Genomic DNA, 23,108 nt, shown 5'->3' with positions numbered 1-23,108 from the left:
GTCATTACGTGGCCATTTCTGGGTGTAGAATTTGGCTTCCCCCTTTCTCTCACTCTCTCCTACACCCAGGATCTGTTACCTTATGTCGTAAATTCCTGGAGGAGACTCTCTCCCCTTGGCCATGCAGAACGAGAGAGATAGAGAGAACAAAGGAATTCACATGGCAAATTCCTAAATCCCCAAAATGGGAATTTGACACAAAATGTCCACTTGTGAGAAGGTGGGAATGGTCTGTGGACACTTAAAGGATGGGTATGACGAGTGTGTTTAATTTGGTGACCTCAGAGAGGACAGGAAACATACATAACTATATCTCTGAATGTGTACATTTCTCAGTTACGGGGTTTGCATCTGATTATTGTATAAAATGAATGAGTAAAGATAAAACTATTTGTGAAATGATGTAATGTGATGTTATACCTTTAATGTGAGAGAATTGTATTCCCTTTAAAGTTTAACTAAGTCATTGGCCCTCCACCGTGAGGACAGAAAGGATCTGGCGTCATAGAACAGCCTTTAATATTGTTACATTAAATCCCCTCCTGAGGAAATCCTCTTCAGACCACAAAAACCTCAGTATAAGCTAAGTTTGCAATGGTTGTTGAATTCCTAACCATACCACGTTGAATATTAGCTACACGGCTGGAAATGGTTCAACTCTGAGACTATCGATCCCGACAGAATAAGAGCAAATCTTAGATACTAATTACTAGTCTGCAGCTAGAAATGATGTAAACCTGGGATGCTATTACCGACAACCGACAAAACAACTATACTATGAGAACATTTCTGAATGGTACTCTGAAGTATCCATTCTAAACACGAAAGACTTTGATCTTCAAGGAAGCAGAGAGAGAGAGAAAGGGACTCGGATGAACTCTCCAACAGACGGACTGACGATTCCAACAGAGATGATGATGACGCACTGGGCGTAAATATATATTGATTGCAATTATTCCCGAATGAGTGAGCGTTCATGTGCAAAGGATTAGCATTTCAATTAATATAATTATTAACTGTGTAGTGCTCCATTTTGTCTTTCCCGCTCTCTCAGTCCACACCCACTTCCCTTTGTCCTCCAATCCATCATATCGGCTTAGCCCACTAGGAATCTTCCCTATCCTTGTTAGTAAAATATATCTACTGTTTGTTTATGCATTTCTGTGATTGTTTAGTTAGATAGATGTTTGGAATGAGACTGACGTCAGGTAAATAATAATTCATTAATTAGAAGACTAATTGATCAGATATTAAAATATCTGAAGAGTTATATTAAGAAAATTATAACTTTGTAATCTGAAGATTTTCCTTGGTGCCCCGACTTCCTAGTTAATTACATTTACATGATTAGTTTAATCACGTAATAATAATTACAGAGAATTGATTTGATAAAATAACAGTAGTCAATTTTAATGATGCCAAAGACACGACAACAGGGTTTGGTTATAGTGCCCACATGACTTACAGTACTGTACAGGGTTTGGTTATAGTGCCCACATGACTTACAGTACAGTACAGGGTTTGGTTATAGTGTCCACATGACTTACAGTACAGTACAGGGTTTGGTTATAGTGTCCACATGACTTACAGTACAGTACAGGGTTTGGTTATAGTGTCCACATGACTTACAGTACAGTACAGGGTTTGGTTATAGTGTCCACATGACTTACAGTACAGTACAGTACAGTACAGGGTTTGGTTATAGTGTCCACATGACTTACAGTACAGTACAGGGTTTGGTTTTAGTGTCCACATGACTTACAGTACAGTACAGGGTTTGGTTATAGTGTCCACATGACTTACAGTACAGTACAGTACAGGGTTTGGTTATAGTGTCCACATGACTTACAGTACAGTACAGTACAGGGTTTGGTTTTAGTGTCCACATGACTTACAGTACAGGGTTTGGTTATAGTGTCCACATGACTTACAGTACAGTACAGTACAGTACAGGGTTTGGTTATAGTGTCCACATGACTTACAGTACAGTACAGGGTTTGGTTTTAGTGTCCACATGACTTACAGTACAGTACAGGGTTTGGTTATAGTGTCCACATGACTTACAGTACAGTACAGTACAGGGTTTGGTTATAGTGTCCACATGACTTACAGTACAGTACAGTACAGGGTTTGGTTTTAGTGTCCACATGACTTACAGTACAGGGTTTGGTTATAGTGTCCACATGACTTACAGTACAGTACAGGGTTTGGTTATAGTGTCCACATGACTTACAGTACAGTACAGGGCTTGGTTATAGTGTCCACATGACTTACAGTACAGTACAGGGCTTGGTTATAGTGTCCACATGACTTACAGTACAGTACAGTACAGGGCTTGGTTATAGTGTCCACATGACTTACAGTACAGTACAGGGCTTGGTTATAGTGTCCACATGACTTACAGTACAGTACAGGGTTTGGTTATAGTGTCCACATGACTTACAGTACAGTACAGGGCTTGGTTATAGTGTCCACATGACTTACAGTACAGGGTTTGGTTATAGTGTCCACATGACTTACAGTACAGTACAGGGTTTGGTTTTAGTGTCCACATGACTTACAGTACAGTACAGGGTTTGGTTATAGTGTCCACATGACTTACAGTACAGTACAGTACAGGGCTTGGTTATAGTGTCCACATGACTTACAGTACAGGGTTTGGTTATAGTGTCCACATGACTTACAGTACAGTACAGGGTTTGGTTATAGTGTCCACATGACTTACAGTACAGTACAGGGCTTGGTTATAGTGTCCACATGACTTACAGTACAGGGTTTGGTTATAGTGTCCACATGACTTACAGTACAGTACAGGGTTTGGTTTTAGTGTCCACATGACTTACAGTACAGTACAGGGTTTGGTTATAGTGTCCACATGACTTACAGTACAGTACAGGGTTTGGTTATAGTGTCCACATGACTTACAGTACAGTACAGGGTTTGGTTATAGTGTCCACATGACTTACAGTACAGTACAGGGTTTGGTTATAGTGTCCACATGACTTACAGTACAGTACAGGGTTTGGTTATAGTGTCCACATGACTTACAGTACAGTACATTGTGATCGTATCGTACCGCATGAATAGAATGTTAGAGATTTAGAATAAAGGGTCTGCCTACGGTGCTGTCCAAATCCACTTCAAAGCTGAAATCCTTTTACCTCACACTTGTCATACGTTTAGCTACCTTGGGTTTGTCATACATTTAGCTACATTGGGTTTGTCATACATTGAGCTACCTTGGGATTGTCATACATTTAGCTACCTTGGGTTTGTGATACATTAAGCTACCTTGGCTTTGTCATACATCAAGTTACCTTGGGTTTGTCATACATTGATCTACCTTGGGTTTGTCATACATTGAGCTACCTTGGCTTTGTCATACATTAAGCTACATTGGGTTTGTCATAAATCCAGCTACCTTGGGTTTGTCATACATTTAGCTACCTTGGCTTTGTCATACATCAAGCTACCTTGGGTTTGTCATACATTAAGCTACCTTGGCTTTGTCATACATTAAGCTACATTGGGTTTGTCATACATCAAGCTACCTTGGCTTTGTTATACATTAAGCTACATTGGGTTTGTCATACATCAAGCTAACTTGGGATTCTCATACATCAAGCTACCTTGGCTTTTTCATATATTAAGCTACCTTGGCTTTGTCATACATTGAGCTACCTTGGGTTTGTCATACATCAAGCTACCTTGGCTTTGTCATATATTAAGCTACCTTGGCTTTGTCATACATTGAGCTACCTTGGGTTTGTCATACATCAAGCTACCTTGGCTTTGTCATATATTAAGCTACCTTGGCTTTGTCATACATTGAGCTACCTTGGGTTTGTCATACATCAAGCTACCTTGGCTTTGTCATATATTAAGCTACCTTGGTTTTACATTTTGACAATGGTTCTGTCTGGCTGACTGCAGAGATTATTTCCGGGCCCAGCATGCTTTTACTATGTGCTGTAACACACATGTAATATCAGAGGCATATCAGACCTATGCCAGCCAAGCAATTTTTTAATTGCCTCCTGAACCCTATAGGCTAAATAAGTGTTAAACAAGCTGATATAATACTAACTGCCTTTTGGGTCTAGTGTGTCTCAGTGGTGATTGGAGAGGTCTGGCTGGAGGAAGGAGGAAGTGGAGGTGACAGACAGCCATGATGAAGGATGTGGTTGTCTGGAGAAGAGGCTCTGGGGAGGTTATGTGCTGCTGGAGCAGTTTTTATGGCCCTAGTCATTTATGACTGTGTCTGTGGCCTCATCTGAGATTGGACCGAGGGAGAGACACAATGTAGTGTGTCTACTGGATTAAGTCAAATGCTTGTGTTCCCAGTCTCTCTATCATATTGTTGTTTTTCTGGGCGGTTATTAGGGGAACGAGGGACCCTGAGATTAGGGACCTCTCGGGGTGTTTAAATTGAGTTAAAAAATAAAATCAGCCATACAGGTTCAGATTTCTGTGGCGTCATGGCAGTGGTAAAATGTGATGTTATACGTGGTGGTTTAAGATTCTCACACTGCTATTCTCTGGTTACAGGATGGATCACTCCACTTTGTACTGTCAAGGTCGTCTGGAGGGATTCTCTAACTGACACTACCCATGGCAGTTGATTTCATGCGCTCTGTCAGTTTCTTGACTGTCTGAAAAACACCACGTTGAAAAGGTGAGCCTGGTCTGCTTCCTTCACTTCACAGGTCCGTCTTCAATTACATCGGTGAGCAGTGATACTGAGATACTCTCAGCACAGATCTATAAAAAGGGAAGCGTAGAACAATGAGAACCAGACATCACACTATGAGAAAAATGGGCAGGAAATGAATGAAAGGAAGGACAGTAGAACCATTTTAAATGTATAATGGGTTGGATCTCAGTTACAGGACTATGCACACAACTGGTATCAGTCACATAAAACCAGTATAAAGTCTAGCCTATATACAGGGTTTTCTATTTGAAAAACTTCCCTGTTGGACAGAATGGAGTGCTTGACAAAGTATTATTGTTACATTTTGTTTGAAGCACCATCAATATCAAATTTTAAAGCAGTGCCTGTTTGAATTAAGGGTACCAGTACTTGTCTGTGTCATCAGGGGCTCTAAACTGGGGCAACGGTATAGAAAAGGCTGCATGGTGTGTGTGTGTGTCTTATATGTGCGAGGTACACTATGTGTGTGTGTGTGTGTGTGTGTGTGTGTGTGTGTGTGTGTGTGTGTGTGTGTGTGTGTGTGTGTGTGTGTGTGTGTGTGTGTGTGTGTGTGTGTGTGTGTGTGTGTCTTATATGTGCGAGGTACACTATGTGTGTGTGTGTGTGCATGTGTGCGCGCGTGTGCGTGTGTGTGTGCGTGTGTGTGTGCGTGTGTGTGTGTGTATTTGGGGTGGGTAAAGCTTACTGTATGCTTCCCAGTCTAAACAGTTTGTGCATATATGTTATGAAGAAAAAAATGGATGTTTTTGTTCGTTTTGGTCTTCAGCGGGTTTTGTTTTTCAGCTGTTCGTGCACACAATATTTTTTCGTGAGGCAAGTCAAAGTTCGGTACCGAAGTCTACTCTCCTTCGTCAGTCAACAACTGTACTATTCATAGTCGGTGGCATAGCACAGTTTCGTCAGGCACCCCGCAAGGTCATTTGTTTTTCTGCAAAACATTTTTTTGCCATGGGACAGAGAGAGACATTTTAATTTTTATAGCTAATCTCACACCTTTTACCACGAGGCTGAGAGAAAATGATGCTATTTTATAGCTCAGGGACAATCTAAACTTTTTCCCCACAAATATTTGTCTTAATATTAACAGAATTTGAAATAAATATTTTGATAGACCAAATTACCAGCTATCCCACCATGTAAAGGAACAAAATCCTCATTTATTGAATTGTTTTTATGAAATGCAACAAACTAGAGAGAGACAGTATATCAACTCTGTCAGACACCATAAAAGGCATTTCATGTTTATAATTATTGTCCAACAATTGTGTAATGGACTTGATTGTTTCATTATTTTTTTGTAAGATTTCATTTAGTTTTTTAGATAATAGACATATACAAAGACAACAGACAATTGAACATTTCACAGACATGCATATACTAAACTTGACACGATGTTGGCTGGGACTTAATGCCCAACCTTCAACATAAAGAACAAATATGAATAAAGACAAAAACAACAACTCAGACGTACATTCAACACAAATGAGTGAAATCATACTTGCTCAAACCTACATGTCCACACAGTATCCATACCCATCCTGTTTGTTCTCACATTTTTTCAAATGTTACATCCTTTGGACATTGCTAGGGCTTGTAGTACTTAATGCCATATGGCTTCAAATTGTTCTGTTTTTTTGTAGCCGGCATTTTTTCAACATTTAAATGATTATGCATTTGATTCATTCACCGTCTTGACGATGGAGCATCATTTTGATTTCCAGTTCTTAAGTAGAATAATGGTCCAAGAAAATAATGGTCCAACCCATCGGGTATCTCATCCGCATCCTCACATGCCATGTCTTGAAATATGCAGATAGATTAATTAAAAGTACATGGTAAACTTCTGATAGTCAGCTTTTCTAACTCCAGCCATAGCGTTTGGACTTTATACCACTCCCAGAAGGCATGAATTATTGACTCATTGTTTGTTTTACACTTAAGGCCTTTGTGCTGTAGAATTTGTGTATTGGTTTATAGTGCACACTCACACTTTACTAAAAAAGGTTCTATATACACTAAATACCCAGTGAAGGTAAAGAGCCTTGAGGGTTCTAGCCCTACCCCAGAGTGTAATGGAGGATTTTAGAAATCACCAGCTAACAAAGCTAACTCAGTCACCTCGAATTCTGAAATGACAGCTAACGTTCCCTTTTCATTTGTTTTAGCCATTTTCCATTGACATTTTTATCCATATTAACGATGCTGCTGCATAATTTTGCCTGGTCAGAAAAATGGTTAGCTGACATCCACATCGTTAGCTCTATAGGCAAGGGGAAGATCACAACATTGTTGCCAAGGTCTGAGTGGCGAACAGCAAGGTCCATACAAACCTGTGTTGTTGGAAACTAAATGCTAGCTAGAAGTAAGAGGAAATACTGTGTTTAATAAAATCATACCATCTTAGATAAAAATGGGGTTCAATATAGAACATTTTGGTCAATTCAAAATTGAACTGTGATTCAAAAACCAACTTTCAATCCATTCCAGTATGACTAATCAAGAGGATGGTGTTTGAAACAACTTGCAAGTAGCACTATCAGAGGCAGAGGAACTCTCTTTTGGCTTCTGCTGACAACTACATGTTAGTTGTTCTTCTGCATCATAACAATTATGTGTCTGCATAGCATTTTGTCTTCACTGCTATAACATGTGTAATTATTATTATCACACATGGTGATAAGAAGATGGAATGTAACGTGCATTTTAATGATTGTGCTTTTCTTATAACTAATTTCTGTGTTCTATTTATGTGCTGTTTTATAAGCAAATTTCTGTGTTCATGCAAGTGGCTGACTGTACAAATCCTCACTTATCGTTTTGAGAACGAACAAACGATATCTTAGTTTCAAGGTCTCAGCTTAGAGAGGAGAAGCCTCGTGAGGTGTTGGTTGGTCACATGTTATGAAACCGTATTGGTCGGTCACATGAATGAAACAAAATGGTAATGATTAATTAATCAGGCCAAATCATGCAAATATAACGTGTCTGTGTATTGTCTGTGTATAGCAGTCCCTGTGTAAAAAAAATTCTACAACACTCCTTTTCAGCTTCTTCTCTGAAACATGTCAAGCAGGTAGCCCAGCAGCTAAAGAGTTTGACCTCTGGCCTGGGTTGGGCCTGTGGCCTAAAGGTGGCCGGTTCAGAATCCTGGGCAGGGTTCTGGCAAAAAATGGGCGGAATTGACCTGACACCTTTAGGGCTGCTGGGTTCACATCCTTGAGCAAGACCCTTAACCCACAGCATGCTCTCCATCCAAGGCTGCTGCTTAAACCTGTGCTTGTATCAACTGTATGTGTGAGGTCTGCTCTTTGGGGTGGTTGAGAACGGAGCAGAAGACACATTTTTGTGGGTCACTGTAACTAATGGATATTGTATTGTAAAGAAGTCAGCCAGAGTTGATATGGGTCATCATTCAAGCAAAGAGATGCCTCCCTGGCCACCAGTGCATCTTTCCAAACTATGTTTACATGTAAAGAAAATACATTCTCAAAACTATGCTGGAATTCATTTGTCTATTTTTTAATTGTTTATTAAATCATATTCTTAGCTCAAAATATTACTATTTAATAGTAGTAGCCACAATTAATACATGGCACTATGCACCCCCTCTTTTTGTTCATAATGACTGCCTTCACCAGCCCAACCCAGACAATGCTGGGTTAATTGTGCACCACTCTATGGGACTCCCAATCATGGCCAGTTGCAACACAGCCTGTATTCGAACCAGGGTGTCTGTAGTGACACCTCTAGAAACAGAGAAGCAGTGCCTTAGACCACTGCACCATGTGGGAGCCCAAATTTCCAGGTTTCTGATCAAAGAACCCTGTAAAAGGGTTCTATATACAGTTGAAGTCGGAAGTTTACATACACCTTAGCCAAAAACATTTAAACTCAGTTTTTCACAATTCCTGAATTTAATACTAGTACAAATTCCCTGTCTTAGGTTAGTTAGGATCACCACATTTTAGGAATGTGAAATGTCAGAATAATAGTAGAGAGAATGATTTCTTTCAGCTTTTATTTATTTCATTACATTCCCAGTGGGTCAGAAGTTTACATGCACTCAATTAGTATTTGGTAGGATTGCCTTTAAATTGTTTAACTTGGGTCAAACATTTCGGGTAGCCTTCCACAAGCTTCCCACAATAAATTGGGTGAATTTTGACCCATTCCTTCTGACAGAGCTGTCGCTCTGGATAAGAGCGTCTGCTAAATGACTTAAATGTAATGTAATGTAATGTAACTGAGTCAGGTTTGTAGGCCTCCTTGCTCGCACATGCTTTTTCAGTTCTGCCCACACATTTTCTATAGGATTGAGGTCAAGGCTTTGTGATGGCCACTCCAATACCTTGACTTTTTTGTCCTTAAGCTATTTTGCCACAACTTTACAAGTATGCTTGGGGTCATTGTCCATTTGGAAGACCCATTGCAACCAAGATTTAACTTGATGTCTTGAGACGTTGCTTCAATATATCCACATAATTTTCCTTCCACATAATGCCATCTATTTTGTGAAGTGTACCAGTCCCTCCTGCAGCAAAGCACAACATGATGCTGCCACCCCCGTGTTTTACGGTAGGGATGGTTTTCTTCAACTTGCAAGCTTCCCTTTTTTCCTCCAAACATAACAATGGTCATTATGGCCAAACAGTCATATTTTTGTTTCATCAGACCAGAGGACATTTCTCAAAAAAGTATGATCTTTGTACCCATGTGCAGTTGCAAGCCGTAGTCTGGCATTTTTATGGCGGTTTTGGAGCAGTGGCTTCTTCCTTGTTGAGCGGCCTTTCAGGTTATGTCCATATAGGGCTTGTTTTACTGTGGATATAGATACTTTTATACCTGTTTCCTCCGGCATCTTCACAAGGTCCTTTGTTGTTGTTCTGGGATTAATTTGCACTTTTTGCACCAAAGTACATTCATCTCTTGGAGACAGAACGCATCTGCGTGGTCCCATGGTGTTTATACTTGCATACTATTGTTTGTACAGATGAACATGGTACCATCAGGTGTTTGGAAAATTCCTCCAAAGAATGAACCAGAATTCTGGAAGTCTAACAAAAAAATCTGAGGTCTTGGCTGATTTCTTTTGAGTTTCCCATGATGTCAAGCAAAGGTCTTGAAATACATCCACAGGTAAACCTCCAATTGACTCAAATGATGTCAATTAGCCATCAGAAGCTTCTAAAGCCATGACATCATTTTCTGTAATTTTCCAAGCTGTTTAAAGGCACAGTCAACTTAGTGTATGTAAACTTCTGACTCACTGGAATTGTGATACAATGAATTATAAGTGAATTAATCTGTCTATAAACATTTGTTGGAAAAATTACTTGTTTCATACACAAAGTAGATGTCCTAACCGACTTGCCAGAACTATAGTTTGTTGACAATACATTTGTGGAGTGGTTGAAAAACAAGTTTATATGACTCCAACCTAAGTGTCTGTAAACTTCCCACTTCAACTGTATACGTGATTGTCAGTTGGATATGCGTTCTACAAGGTTTTGTTTATCTTACAATTTTTAAGTTGTATGTTTTTGAAAATGTCTATGTTGGTCAGTCCAAAATGGCTTTTTAATTCTGTCATGGAAATAATTGTATTTCCTATTACCAAGTCATTTATAGTTTCTACACCTTTAGTTTACCATGTGGGCCAATTATCTGTGAATTCTGAAAGATTATCAAGGATTGTTCAATAGGGGTGTTTTGATGGAGTGATATTGGTTCTTGTAGAATCTGTTTCATTTTCTTCCATATTGTTATAATGTTCTTAACTGTGAAGTTAATGTTCTTAGCTTTGTCCTTTGAAAACAGACACAACATGATTCTGAGGATGAGCATGTGCATGTTCAATATGTTCCATTGTTCCTCTTTAGTTCATCTAACTATCTGTCTGTAGTAAAAGCCCTGGGTGGCGAGTTGATCTAATTCCAAGTCTGGAAGGTTTAAACCACCCTCAGACTTAGAGACATGTAGAACTTTTTCATTTTTATTCTATGAGTTTATTTGCCCATTTAGAGTCTGTTTTGGCCAAGTATACTTTTTTAAAGAATGTCTTCGGTGGGGTAAGTGCTATTATTGAAAAAATATATAAAAACTTTGGGAGCCATTTTATTCTAAAGATGTTTATTCTACCTGTAAGATTTATGGGAAGATTGTTCCATTGAATGAGATCTGCTTTCATGTTGAGGAGTAATGGGATAAAGTTATCGTAATATATTTGTTGTTTGTTGTCACTTAAGTATTTCAATTTTTCTGGTCCAATGATTGCTGTAGATCATGATTTATTCTTTTATCTTTTTCCTATTGCCATTATTCATTTTTTTATTCCAAATACCTTTTAAATCTCAGTTTAAAGTATTCTGAAAATATTTTCAGTATTAGTCAGGTATATCAGGGGATCGTTGGCTAATAAGTTCAGTTTATATTCATGTTTACCAATACAATACTGATACCTGTGATTGCTTAATTCTAATATTAGATAATTTAAATATGTAATACCAATCTCCAAACGTATTTTAGTTAGGTTTTTGCAGCACTATTAAATGCTCCAGGGCTAATTTAGTTAGCATTTGTTATTTAAAAAAATAAATAATCAAACATAAAACATACATTATCCTTTAGGTCTTGCACAGCAAATACTTCAGTTGTTTAAACATATGTAACAGAACAGTGATTAAATTGTTTTCCTTGAATATTGATAAAGAATCCATCTTAAGGGGCTAGCCATCAGTCACAGAGTTGACAAGCCACTGATGGAGTTGACACTCAAAACAGACATATTTCTGCCTCTAAAATTAAAGTAAAATACAAACATTTGTAAAATATGGACAATTATTCATTTCAAAATCACCAATAAAAACATAACCATTCTATCAGATCTTTTAGCACTCTGATGGAGTTGAGTTGACATTAGACAAAGATCTGACAGAATTTATGTTTTACGGAGTTGACAAAAATGTGATTTTCTTCTTCATTCAAGTGGTACTAACAGTAGAAATTGTGTTTATCCTCAGTTGCTTTATGACTCTAAAACCTAATTTAATGTCATCAAAATTCTTATTCTATCTTAATATATCAGGCAGATGTAGTTGACAGTTTATGGTTGTGACCATGGTGATTCCAATATTGTTTGTTTGAATCTCTCAGGGTGGCAGGTAGCCTAGTGGTTAAAGTGTTGGGCCAGTAACCGAAAGGTTGCTAGATTGAATCCCTGACGTGACAAGGTAAATATCTGTTGTTCTGCTCCTGAGCAAGCAATTAACCCAGCTGTTCCTAGGCTGTCATTGTAAATAAGATTTTGTTCTTATTTGATTTGCATAGTGAAAAACAAAGTAGAGAACTTTACAGACCACGAGGGATCTTGTTGCACTACAGTACATGATAGGGATCCAACTCTCCAGACACATATTTTTGGAATCACAGTTTTGAGAAGAAAAGGACTATTGCAAGAGATGACATAATATAATTTTTCAGTTAATATCCAATGTTGGCTGTTTTTAGAATTTTAAACACTTTTTTGGAGAGTTTGAAATTGGAATCCTTTGCTCTGGACAAGGGAATTTCCAGGCACAGAGCCAACATTTTTATTTTATTTACATTTATTTAACTAGGCAAGTGAGTTAAGAACAAGTTCTTATTTTCAATGACGGCATAGGAACAGTGGGTTAACTGCCTGTTCAGGCGCAGAATGACAGATTTGTATCTTGTCAGCTCGGGGATTTGAACTTGCAACCTTCCGGTTACTAGTCCAACGCTCTAACCACTAGGCTTGCCTCCCCATTGAAATTAATAATATTGAAAGTGTACTTAATAAAATTCCCCTCAATGTAAAGTTTAAGCTCCAATAATGCAACAAAATCTTCTTCAACTATAAAAATAAAGTTTCTCTGCTGGACAAGGATTGTCCCAACTTTCAACGAATACCTGCGTTAATTTACTGCATGAGGCTGAGAGAAAATGTTGCAGACCCCATGTCACACCCTACGGGGGCTGTGGAGGTGTGTGCTACGCCAGTGCTCCTAGTACGAGTGAGAACATGAAGTGTTTGTTGTCATTCAACGAGAGACGACTAGATTTCACGGAAATTGTTTCACTCGAGAAATACTGCACCAATAATCTAAGCTAGATGTAAAATTGCAAAACTAAGACTTCCTCGTCAAAATATATGACCGATTTCTTGATTGATTTGAATATTTTGTGTTTCTGTCTGTGTTGTTGCTCGGTTCAACGAACGTCTTTAGAGTGTACGAGAGCATAGACGGTTGCAGAGTTCTGAGGACACCTTAACTGTATGATGAAGCCCGATAACACTGTGTCCTCTCCCCCTGGTCAGGCCACAGTAGAGTCCAGCATGCCTCAGGGTCTGACTTTCAGAGCTTGTGTGTGTCTTAGTAGTACACATATATAACGCTGTCTCCCCTCTCTCTCCAGTAGAGTATCATGCCTCGGAGTCCTACATCCAGTGAAGAGGAGATGGCCCAGAGTTTCTCTGACGGCTCTGGAGGTTTTGAGACAGACAGCTCAAAGGAGGAGCCTGGCCATGGAGGACCTGGAGGGGAAAGGGCTAGCAGGAGGACAGACAGGAGGGCAGAGAGGGACAGGGCTGCCCGTAGGGAGTCACTGGAATTCTGTGTGGTCATCCCTGACCTGCAGCAGTCTGTGAGTACACACTTATCTCGTTGTACACTATTTTCTTATCATTCTGCAGGAGTATGCTACACTGTAAAATATAATTGTATTGTTTCAACTAATTATTATTAAATAATTGGTTCCATAGCCTTTTGTTTTGTTTACTCAACTTTTCAAACCGAATGTTACCTGAACCCCAAAAATATAGTTGGCCCAAACTTAGATAAAATTGGGAAAACTTAGGCAAAAATTCAGTCAATTTCAAATGATGTGTTTGCTTAACTCATATGTTTATTCAACCATAATTATTATTTGGTCATCCTACCTAAAAAAAGCTGTGGAACTAGTTATGTACACACACAGTTTTTAACATACAATGTTTCCAAAATACTTATTTAACACATGTTGAGCATTTACACAGTAATTATTTTTCACCGTGCCCTCACAACCTCCTGGTCTCATGGCATTCCGATGTTCCTGCTATGCCACTATGTCTTATCAATTCATCTTACTCTTCTCTTAGAATTGATATGTTTCACTTGTTTCAGAAAAAAACACATTCTGTATAGTTGTCTGTTGGTGGGGCATATAACTCTGTTTTAATGTTACTCCATGATCACTATGATAAAAAAACATTGTTTTGTTGAGTGTATTTTTAAAACGATGTTTTTTATTGTAGTAATCAAGGAGTAACATTAAAACAGAGTTATTGAGTGTATTTTTAACAGAGCTGAGATTTACTTTGAAGTCCTAAGTGTAGGAATACAGGTGAAATCATTTATTGACACAGACATGGTGGCGTAGCAGGAAGCTTGGAATGCTGTGAACCAAGAAACAGTGAGTTCAAATCCCAGGTGAGGACATATGAGGTACTGTATAACTGAGCATTTGCAATGTGTGTCAACTATGTATGCTGAAAACATTGTATGTAAAAAGCACTCTAACTAGTTCAACAACCTTTTTAGGTGGATTAATTTACGAGACAATTTGAGCAAAAACATAATTTTAAGTTTACTGAATTTTTGCCTTTGTTGATTAACTAAAATAAGGCTGTGGAATCAGTTACTTAATAATGATTAGTTGAAACAACTCAAAGTTTTTATTTTATTTTTATTTTTACAGTGCATCTAAATCCACTTTAAAGCCAAACTACCTTTCACTTTTCAACTGTGTGGTCATCCCTGAACCTTTTTTAAAACATATTAGTCATTTAGCAGAAGCTCTTATCTAGAACGACATACACTCAGTGCATTCAGCTAAAATAGCTGCTATCTGCAGAATCAGTGCTAGTGAGAGTAGATGAAAAGACAAGTACAATAGTCTGGGCTACAACATAGTTTACCCAATGCTTTGCTCTCGGCTCTAAAACCAGTAGTTCCACTGCACTGAAAATAATTGGGGTGCTGCGCGCTGGTTGGAATTATGACATAGTTGTTATTGCAGTTTGTCACTGCATGTTGCTTATGTGAAAGACTGTAAAGCAAAAAGCTGTAAAAAAAAAAAATAGATCATAGCAATTGTGGAATATGTGGGATGTTTGCCCCAGTCTAGCAGCATAAAGTCAATGTGAAAGAGTGAGCTACAATAGCTATGTTGTATAAGCTAAATGTCACACTGTTCTCAGCCAAGCAGTTTGATAGACGTGAATGAGGGAGAAAAACCAGCTATTGGAAATCGGTGGCGAGGATATTCTGCCACAGAAATACATACTTTCTAGTTGAGAAGTGCTGCTGTTTTCAAATGCCTTATCACAAAAGAACATGCACCCTCAAATAAACCAATAACAAAAATGATTTTCTGGATAACAGGCGTAACGCTCTGCTATAATCCTTACTAATTGATTGAACTAATTCCAGTTATTGTTTTTTTCCACCACCAATACAGTGTAGCGGGCACCTCTGCCAAACAACTTTATGAATATGAAATGTCCTGCTTCTGTAGAGGAAAGGCATAGCTAATTACTGAAACAGAATATTGCTAGGAGACATTTCCATGCTGTTTTATACAGTGATTCCTGATCTTTTCTACTGTAAATAAAAGCCTATTTTATTCACAGCCACTGGTAGCTTGGCAAAGAGACGTGAGCTATTGTTTCTCCATCTGTTAGCACCTGCTGCCAGAATGTTAAATCTGCATGAGTGTTTTGTGTTTGTTTGTTTTGGAGCAGAAAGGTATGTTTTAAACCCAAAGCTAAATGTGTTGTCTAATGTTTTGGAGCAGAAATGTTTGTTTTAAACCCAACACTAAATGTGTTGTCTAATGTTTTTGGTCAAACGTGTATGTTTAAACTCCAGGTTTGATATGTTTGTATAATCTCTGAATGGTATGTATTTGTGTTGCAGCAGAAATGTATGAGGTTTAAAACTGACACCACTGTGTGCAGAGATGGGCAGTATTTATGTTACATATATTTGAAATACATATTTGAATTACTTCTGAGTATTTTGTCATTTGAATTACACTGGGTTGAACTACACTCCAATGTATTTTGTATTTTCAAAATAGTGTCATTTGTATTTTCAAAATAGTGTCATTTGTATTTTCAAAATACTTTTCCATTCAATGTTTTATAGCAGTTCAGTTTTTGTGCCCCCCTTTCACCCTGCATTGGTATCAGAAGTCTGAAACACTATGGCATGATAGAGCATCTGCTAAATGAACTAAATATAAATATATATGTACAAATGTTGATAAATAATGTACTTGATACGGTTGTGATATGAATGCACTAATTGTAAGTCGCTCTGGATAAGAATGTCTGCTAAATGAGTCAAAAGTAAATGTAAAAACTAACAATTGCAAAGCATGCTGAGTATTATTCAAATGAGCTCTGCCCTGAAACAAGGCCAATAATAATACCCATTGTGCTTTGCAGTTAATTTTGGTTTGTTAATTTTCACATATACATTTACATTTTAATAATTTAGCAGACACTCTTATCCAGAGTGACTTGCTCAACTAAAGTAGATAAACAACAACATATTACAGTCATTTTTGTAACCGGTTCTGAGAACATTGTTGCTATTCAGGCTGTCTACTAGCAAATGTAATTTTTTAATTTTAAATACAAAATGCATGTATTTTAATTAAATACTTTATTATTTTGATACATTCATCTTCATGGTATTTTGTATGTGTGTTTTGTCATTTTTGGCTACCCCTGACTGTGTGTGTGTGTTTTGGAGCAGAAGTGTATGAGGTTTAAGCCCGAGGCCACGGTGTGGGTTGCTAAGCAGCAGATCCTGTGTACACTGACCCAGACTTTGAGGGACGTGCTGAACTACGGCCTCTTCCAGCCCGCTGTGGAGGGCCGAGAGTCCGGCTTCCTGGATGAGGAGTGTGCCCTTAAAGACTACCCTACTCCTACCAACACTAAGGGGGTCCCCACTCTGGAGGTACAGGAACCATTCAGTTCTCCATCCACCAGGTCCAGCACTAACCCTAACCTTAGTCCTAACCCGAGACCTAACCCACCGTACCCTAACCCTAACCCTCAGACTATCCCACCCACCACCAGCAAAGTGATCCCTGGTGGTGCAGTAACAGTTCTGCTCCATAAGTCTGTATGCTCAAATCACTGATTTCTCCACAAAACACAGTACCTTCGTCAGACTAGCGCATTTTAATCCAAGAGTGGATCTTCGTCACGTCACAGAGAGGCATTCTTGGCTCAAAATGTTATACTAGCCTATAAAGTATGTGGTGGAGCAATGGTTTGTGCATCGCATGCCCTACTTCATTTCTCCACTACTGCTCCATGACGCAGGTCCAGTCCTCCTGTATTGTCAAACATACGTTACTGATTGTTCCAGAACATACCTTATTAGGCCAGCACGACGTTGCTGTGGATTGTGAGTGCAGGCCCTGTCTACTTCATTTCTTAAGCTCTGTTCAATTCCTGGGGTCCAGTCCTAACACAGCACTGGACATGCTGTTGTAGTCCACCCAGGGGTGCTGTATACCACCCAGGGTTGCTGTATAACACCCTGGGCTTTTTGATCCTTCGATGTCGGCTCTTCCTATCATTGTGAAGCAGAATTCACCAAGCGTTGGATTGTTCTCCCACTAATAGGGAACGTGAGCTGGGTTTAGACCGTTTTGAGAAAAGTTAGTTTTACCCTACTGATGATGTGTTGTTGCAATAGTAATTCTAGTAATAGTAATCCTAGTCTTCATAGTAATGGGACCTAAAGTAAAAATGGTTAGCTTCACTGTCCAAATACATATTTAAAGGGATTACTATAGATAAATGAACAGAAAATGTATTGAATAAAAACTCCCTTGTCAATTCTGTTGGCCAACCAGTGGGTGTGTTTTCTGGGGTTGAATTACATTTATTGTTGCTGTAGCCCACCCAGGGGTGCTGTATACCACCCTGGACTGTTGTATACCACCCTGGGCTGTTGTATACCACCCTGGGCTGTTGTATACCACCCTGGGCTGTTGTATACCACCCTGGGCTGTTGTATACCACCCTGGGCTGTTGTATACCACCCTGGGCTGTTGTAGCCCACCCCATCCTACAGAAGCACTTCTCCTGTTTGATCATTATCAAAGAATTTCATCTGGAAGAATTCAGCCACTTAATGAATGATCAAGGGACTGCATCACTATAATAAGTCTTTGTTTTCCAAACAGCTCAGCTGAATGGTGATGAGGCAGCATAGCTGGGAACTCCCTCTTGGCTCTCCCTGGCTCTGTTCTTTGTTCTATATCTCCTCAGTCAGGGGGGTCCCCTGGTATCGCTAGTACTTGACTGAAGTTTTAATTACTGGCTGCCTGGGCGATCTTCTCTGGTAGTGGTACACCTTACTTAGTATTAAATATATAGATCATCATTAGCAGTGCTGCCAGATGGGTATGATAGTGACTGGTTGTTTAATCAGGACCATTGGGAGATGACTAGAAGTGCCGTGTCGTTGACTATCATTACATGTGAAGACTGTATATTATCAAATCAATTCTCTATGTGTAATTTAATTACGTGATTAAACTAATCATGTAACTTTAATTAACTAGGAAGTCAGGGCACCACGGGAACATGTTGTTTTTAGAGTTTCAATTTCCCAAATATAACTTTAAACAGTCGCTTATTAATGAATTTGACCTCATCAGTCTCATTACTGGACGTCGCAAACCCTTGGATATCTACACGAACCCTAGCATAGAATCATGAATCAGTGATATGCAAATCGGCTTATTTATTTATTTACTAAATTAATCAATCACAAGATTACAGAAACACACATAAATAGTTCATACGTTGGTTACTACATGATACAAATAAAAATTCCCTAGCGGACGAAACCGATATGACGGCTTGGTAGACAAAGGAAAGGGGTGGGGACCAAGAGAGGGAAACTCACAGAGGATTACTACACTCATAGAAATTGCTAATACTTTGAACATGAACAACCGCTCATTCGAAAAGAAATTTGTAAGTCGCTCTGGATAAGAGCGTCTGCTAAATGACTTAAATGTAAATGTAAATGTAAATTGCTATTAACATATTTACGAGTGTCTGCCTTTGTTGTCCCTCTCAGCGATTGCCGGTCTGTCTGCTGGATGGAAATGTTCTTAGATTGGCTGCGTTTACAAGACTAAAGTATTTAAACATCTGCAGTCTGAATAATTGTTCTTTAGTTTGTAGATGTCTTTGCCATTTCAACGGGGGAATGATCTCCACGTTCTCTGGTCTTGTCCTTTGGTAGAGTTGTACGTACATTCCACACTATTTAGATGTAAACCTCATAATTGAGAAATGTACACAACCAAATACACAGTAATGTGTGTTTCCTGTCCTTCATGACATCACCAAATGAAACACACTCGACATGACTGTCCCTTAAGTGTCCACGGACCATTCCCACATTCTCAAAAATATAAATGTTGTTTAAACAACTTCTTACGGATTAAGTACCTGTACAGGAACCAAATCAGTGGAAATTCCAGAGCGCCAACTAATTGTACTCAATACAACTCAAACTTTCATTAAAACTCACATGCAAGGTACTCAATTAAAGCCACACTCGTTGTGAATATAGCCAACATGTCAGATTTGTAAAATGCTTTTCGGCAAAAGCATGAGAAGCTATTATCTGATAGCATGCAGCCCCCAGAAACACACAAAGGGGACGTAAACAAAGAAATTAGCGTAGCCGGCGCTACCCAAAACGCAGAAATAAAATATAAAACATTCATTACCTTTGACGAGCTTCTTTGTTGGCACTCCTATATGTCTCATAAACATCACAATTGGGTCTTTTTTCCGATTAAATCGGCCCATATATACCCAAAATTGTTATGTACTTGAGTGAAGACCCAAAAGCGGTTTTAACAGAAAACAGAGTTCTTTAATGAAAAACAGGAATGGCATAAATCCTCTTCCAACGTAGTCAATGGAACAAAAGAACGTTGGTATAATGCAGGATGCACCTGCCAGGCAGACTCCGACAGGATAGGACAAGGTGGAAGCAAACGCGACGACAGCTTGCTTCTGGCATCAAAAAACACAAACAAGAATCAGACACTGAAAGTAGCAGGAACAGAGAGAGAAATAGAGACCTAATCAGAGGGGGAAGAGAGAACAGGTGTGAAAGAGTGAATGAGCTAGTTAGAGGAGATGTAGAACAGCTGAAGAATGAGAGACAGAGAAGGTAACCTAAAAAGACCAGCAGAGAGAGACAGAGTGAAGAGAAAGGACAGGAACAGACATAACAAGACATGACACAAAATGTCCATTTATGAACACCGAGAAATCCATGGAAAAAGTCACGTTTCCGAACGCGACGTCATTTTATAAAATTCATAAAGTTGCCTATAAACTTTGACAAAACACTTCAACCTACTTCTGTAATCCAAGTTTAGGTATTAGTAAACGTTAATAAACGATCAAATTGATCACGGAGAGATCTGTATTCAATAGCTAGAAGTTTTCAAAACAAAGTCCATTTCCTCACGGACATTTTTTCAGTTGCGCACCTGAAGACAGGATGTGCTATTGACTAATCTGACCAAGGATAAAGGGCCCTGGTAATCACAACACTGGCGACATCGTGTGGAAGCTGTAGGAATTGCAAGCACAGTTCCATCATTTATGGCAAGCCATAGACAATACAAAGACTGGCGGATGGGTTTTTTCTTTGTAGATTTTGTGATCAGGTTTTCTTGCGATTTTGACAACGGAACTCGTTCTGTTATAGTCACAGACACCATTGAACCAGTTCTAGAAACTTCAGAGTGTTTTCTATGCACACATACTAATCATATGCATATACTATATTCCTGGCATGAGTAGCAGGACGTTGAAATGTTGCGCGATTTTTAACAGAATGTTGAAAAAAGTAGCTCGATCTCCAACAGGTTTTAATTCTCCCATTTTGGGGATTAGGAGTTTTGGCAAGGAGAATGCTTTTGTTCTCCATAGGCTCTCTCCCGCCATACTGAGAGTTTCTACCAGGAATTTATGACCGTTGTAAAACCTGATGTGGGAGAGAAAGTGAGAGAGGGGGGAGCCACGATATACACCCAAAAGGGCTACGTCGTGACAGAAGTCATGACAAGTCTTACACTACATCATAATGTATTATCATTTTTGGGCTTTAAGTAAAGTGTTGAAGTAACTTTTCTTCTTCCATTTGCAGTTCCGTTACAAGAGCCGGGTCTATCAACAGCCCAATGTGAACGAGAAGCAGATCGCCAAAATCCACACGCAGGTGAGAAAAATAAATGAAGGGCTTTATATTTGTTTTTTTGCTTCTTTCAGGTTGTACAATAGATTCATTATATTAATTTAAATGAATGTGAATATCAACGGCTGGTGTAAGTTCTTGTATTGGAACGGGTGAAAGCTATACCTTGGACAGTTATACCCTGTATCCGCCATTTCTGTAACCATGTTGAAAAGGTCAATGTGGAAAGGAAATGTCAAGGCCAGTAGAGTTATTGCAGTCGTGTGGAAAAATATATTATTAAGGGAACTTGTCTTTGATATATTCATTATATTATGAGTGAAAGAACATTTCAGGTCTTCTCCCTGTAATGCTGATAGAATTAATGCCCTATTAATCTACAAGCTGAATATAAAGTGTGAATTATTGAAGTGTAGAATTTCCATGGGCTCACTATTCAGCAGGTACGTATTTAACATGATTCAGTATTTGATTGAGACAGACAGACAGCTGAGTCCAGGACATTTCCCATCAATGTCCTCCTTCTGGATCAAACAGGAATGCCATACTAAATCATTTATCCATCGAATTCCCTTCACTCTGTTTTCCCTGGTCTTTCAAGTTCAGTGTGTGTGTGTGTGTGTGTGTGTGTGTGTGTGTGTATGCAAGCCTGTGTGTGTGTGTGCACGCAAGCCTGTGTGTGTGTATGTGTGTGTGTGTGTGTGTGTGCACGCAAGCCTGTGTGTGTGTGTGTGTGTGCACGCAAGCCTGTGTGTGTGTGTGTGTGTGTGTGCACGCAAGCCTGTGTGTGTGTGTGTGTGTGTGTGTGCACGCAAGCCTGTGTGTGTGTGTGTGTGTGTGCACGCAAGCCTGTGTGTGTGTGTGTGTGCGCACGCAAGCCTGTGTGTGTGTGTGTGTGTGTGTGTGCACGCAAGCCTGTGTGTGTGTGTGCGCACGCAAGCCTGTGTGTGTGGTGTGTGTGTGTGCACGCAAGCGTGTGTGTGTGTGTGTGTGTGTGTGTGTGTGTGTGTGTGCACGCAAGCCTGTGTGTGTGTGTGTGTGTGTGTGCACGCAAGCCTGTGTGTGTGTGTGCACGCAAGCCTGTGTGTGTGTGTGCACGCAAGCCTGTGTGTGTGTGTGTGTGTGTGTGTGTGCACGCAAGCCTGTGTGTGTGTGCACGCAAGCCTGTGTGTGTGTGTGTGTGCACGCAAGCCTGTGTGTGTGTGTGTGCGTGCGCACGCAAGCCTGTGTGTGTGTGTGTGTGTGTGTGTGTGTGCGCACGCAAGCCTGTGTGTGTGTGTGTGTGTGTGTGTGTGTGTGTGTGTGCGCACGCAAGCCAGTGTGTGTGGTGTGTGTGTGTGTGTGTGTGTGTGTGTGTGCGCACGCAAGCCAGTGTGTGTGGTGTGTGTGTGTGTGTGCGTGCGCACGCAAGCCTGTGTGTGTGGTGTGTGTGTGTGTTGGAGTTCAAAGTGTAACTGCTTATAAGGTATGTGCACTGGCTGGCGTAAGTCCCCCTGCAGTGTGTCTGTCCTGCCTGAAGGCTGCAGACAAGCCTCTCTCCCCCACTGCCTGCCACTGTTCAGCTCAGCTCTGGGACCTGCTCTCTTAACTATTTATAAGTGGCCTCGAAAGCAGCATGTGTCCCTGGATCAGTCCTTGGGAAAGCACCATGAGAGGAACAGCAGTGGAGAGACCTGAGGAGCCATCACGTGACACCCATACTGTACTAACCTCATATCAAATCAATGTTTTTTGTCCATCCGCCGAATACACCTGCTGTAGACTTTACCATAAAATACTTGCATACGAGCCCTTAACCAACAATGCAGAGTTAAAACATATAAATAAAATTGTAACAGAAGAGGAATAAAATCAAATACACAAGAATGGAGCTATGTACAGGGAGTACCAGTACCAGATCAATGTGGAGCTATATACAGGGAGTACCAGTACCAGATCAATGTGGAGCTATATACAGGGAGTACCAGATCAATTTGGAGCTATATACAGGGAGTACCAGTACCAGATCAATGTGGAGCTATATACAGGGAGTACCAGTACCAGATCAATGTGGAGCTATATACAGGGAG

General features: G+C 39.7%; 1 protein-coding gene across 1 annotated transcript in view; it reads left to right on the top strand.

Moving 5' to 3' along the window:
• Positions 1–13,159: 13,159 nt before the first annotated feature.
• Positions 13,160–23,108, top strand: part of LOC135509012 (SH3 and multiple ankyrin repeat domains protein 2-like) — a 154,207-nt gene continuing 144,258 nt past the window's right edge. Inside the window, exons 1-3 of the mRNA XM_064929296.1 lie at positions 13,160–13,378; positions 16,537–16,743; positions 20,992–21,063. Of these exons, the coding sequence (XP_064785368.1) occupies positions 13,160–13,378; positions 16,537–16,743; positions 20,992–21,063 (498 nt within the window). The remainder of the gene's footprint in view (positions 13,379–16,536; positions 16,744–20,991; positions 21,064–23,108) is intronic.

Source organism: Oncorhynchus masou, chromosome 22 (assembly GCF_036934945.1).
Source record: "Oncorhynchus masou masou isolate Uvic2021 chromosome 22, UVic_Omas_1.1, whole genome shotgun sequence".
Classification (NCBI taxonomy): Eukaryota; Metazoa; Chordata; class Actinopteri; order Salmoniformes; family Salmonidae; genus Oncorhynchus; species Oncorhynchus masou.
The sequence above is the reverse complement of the archived record's forward strand: the minus strand, read 5'-3'. Positions and strand labels throughout refer to the sequence as shown.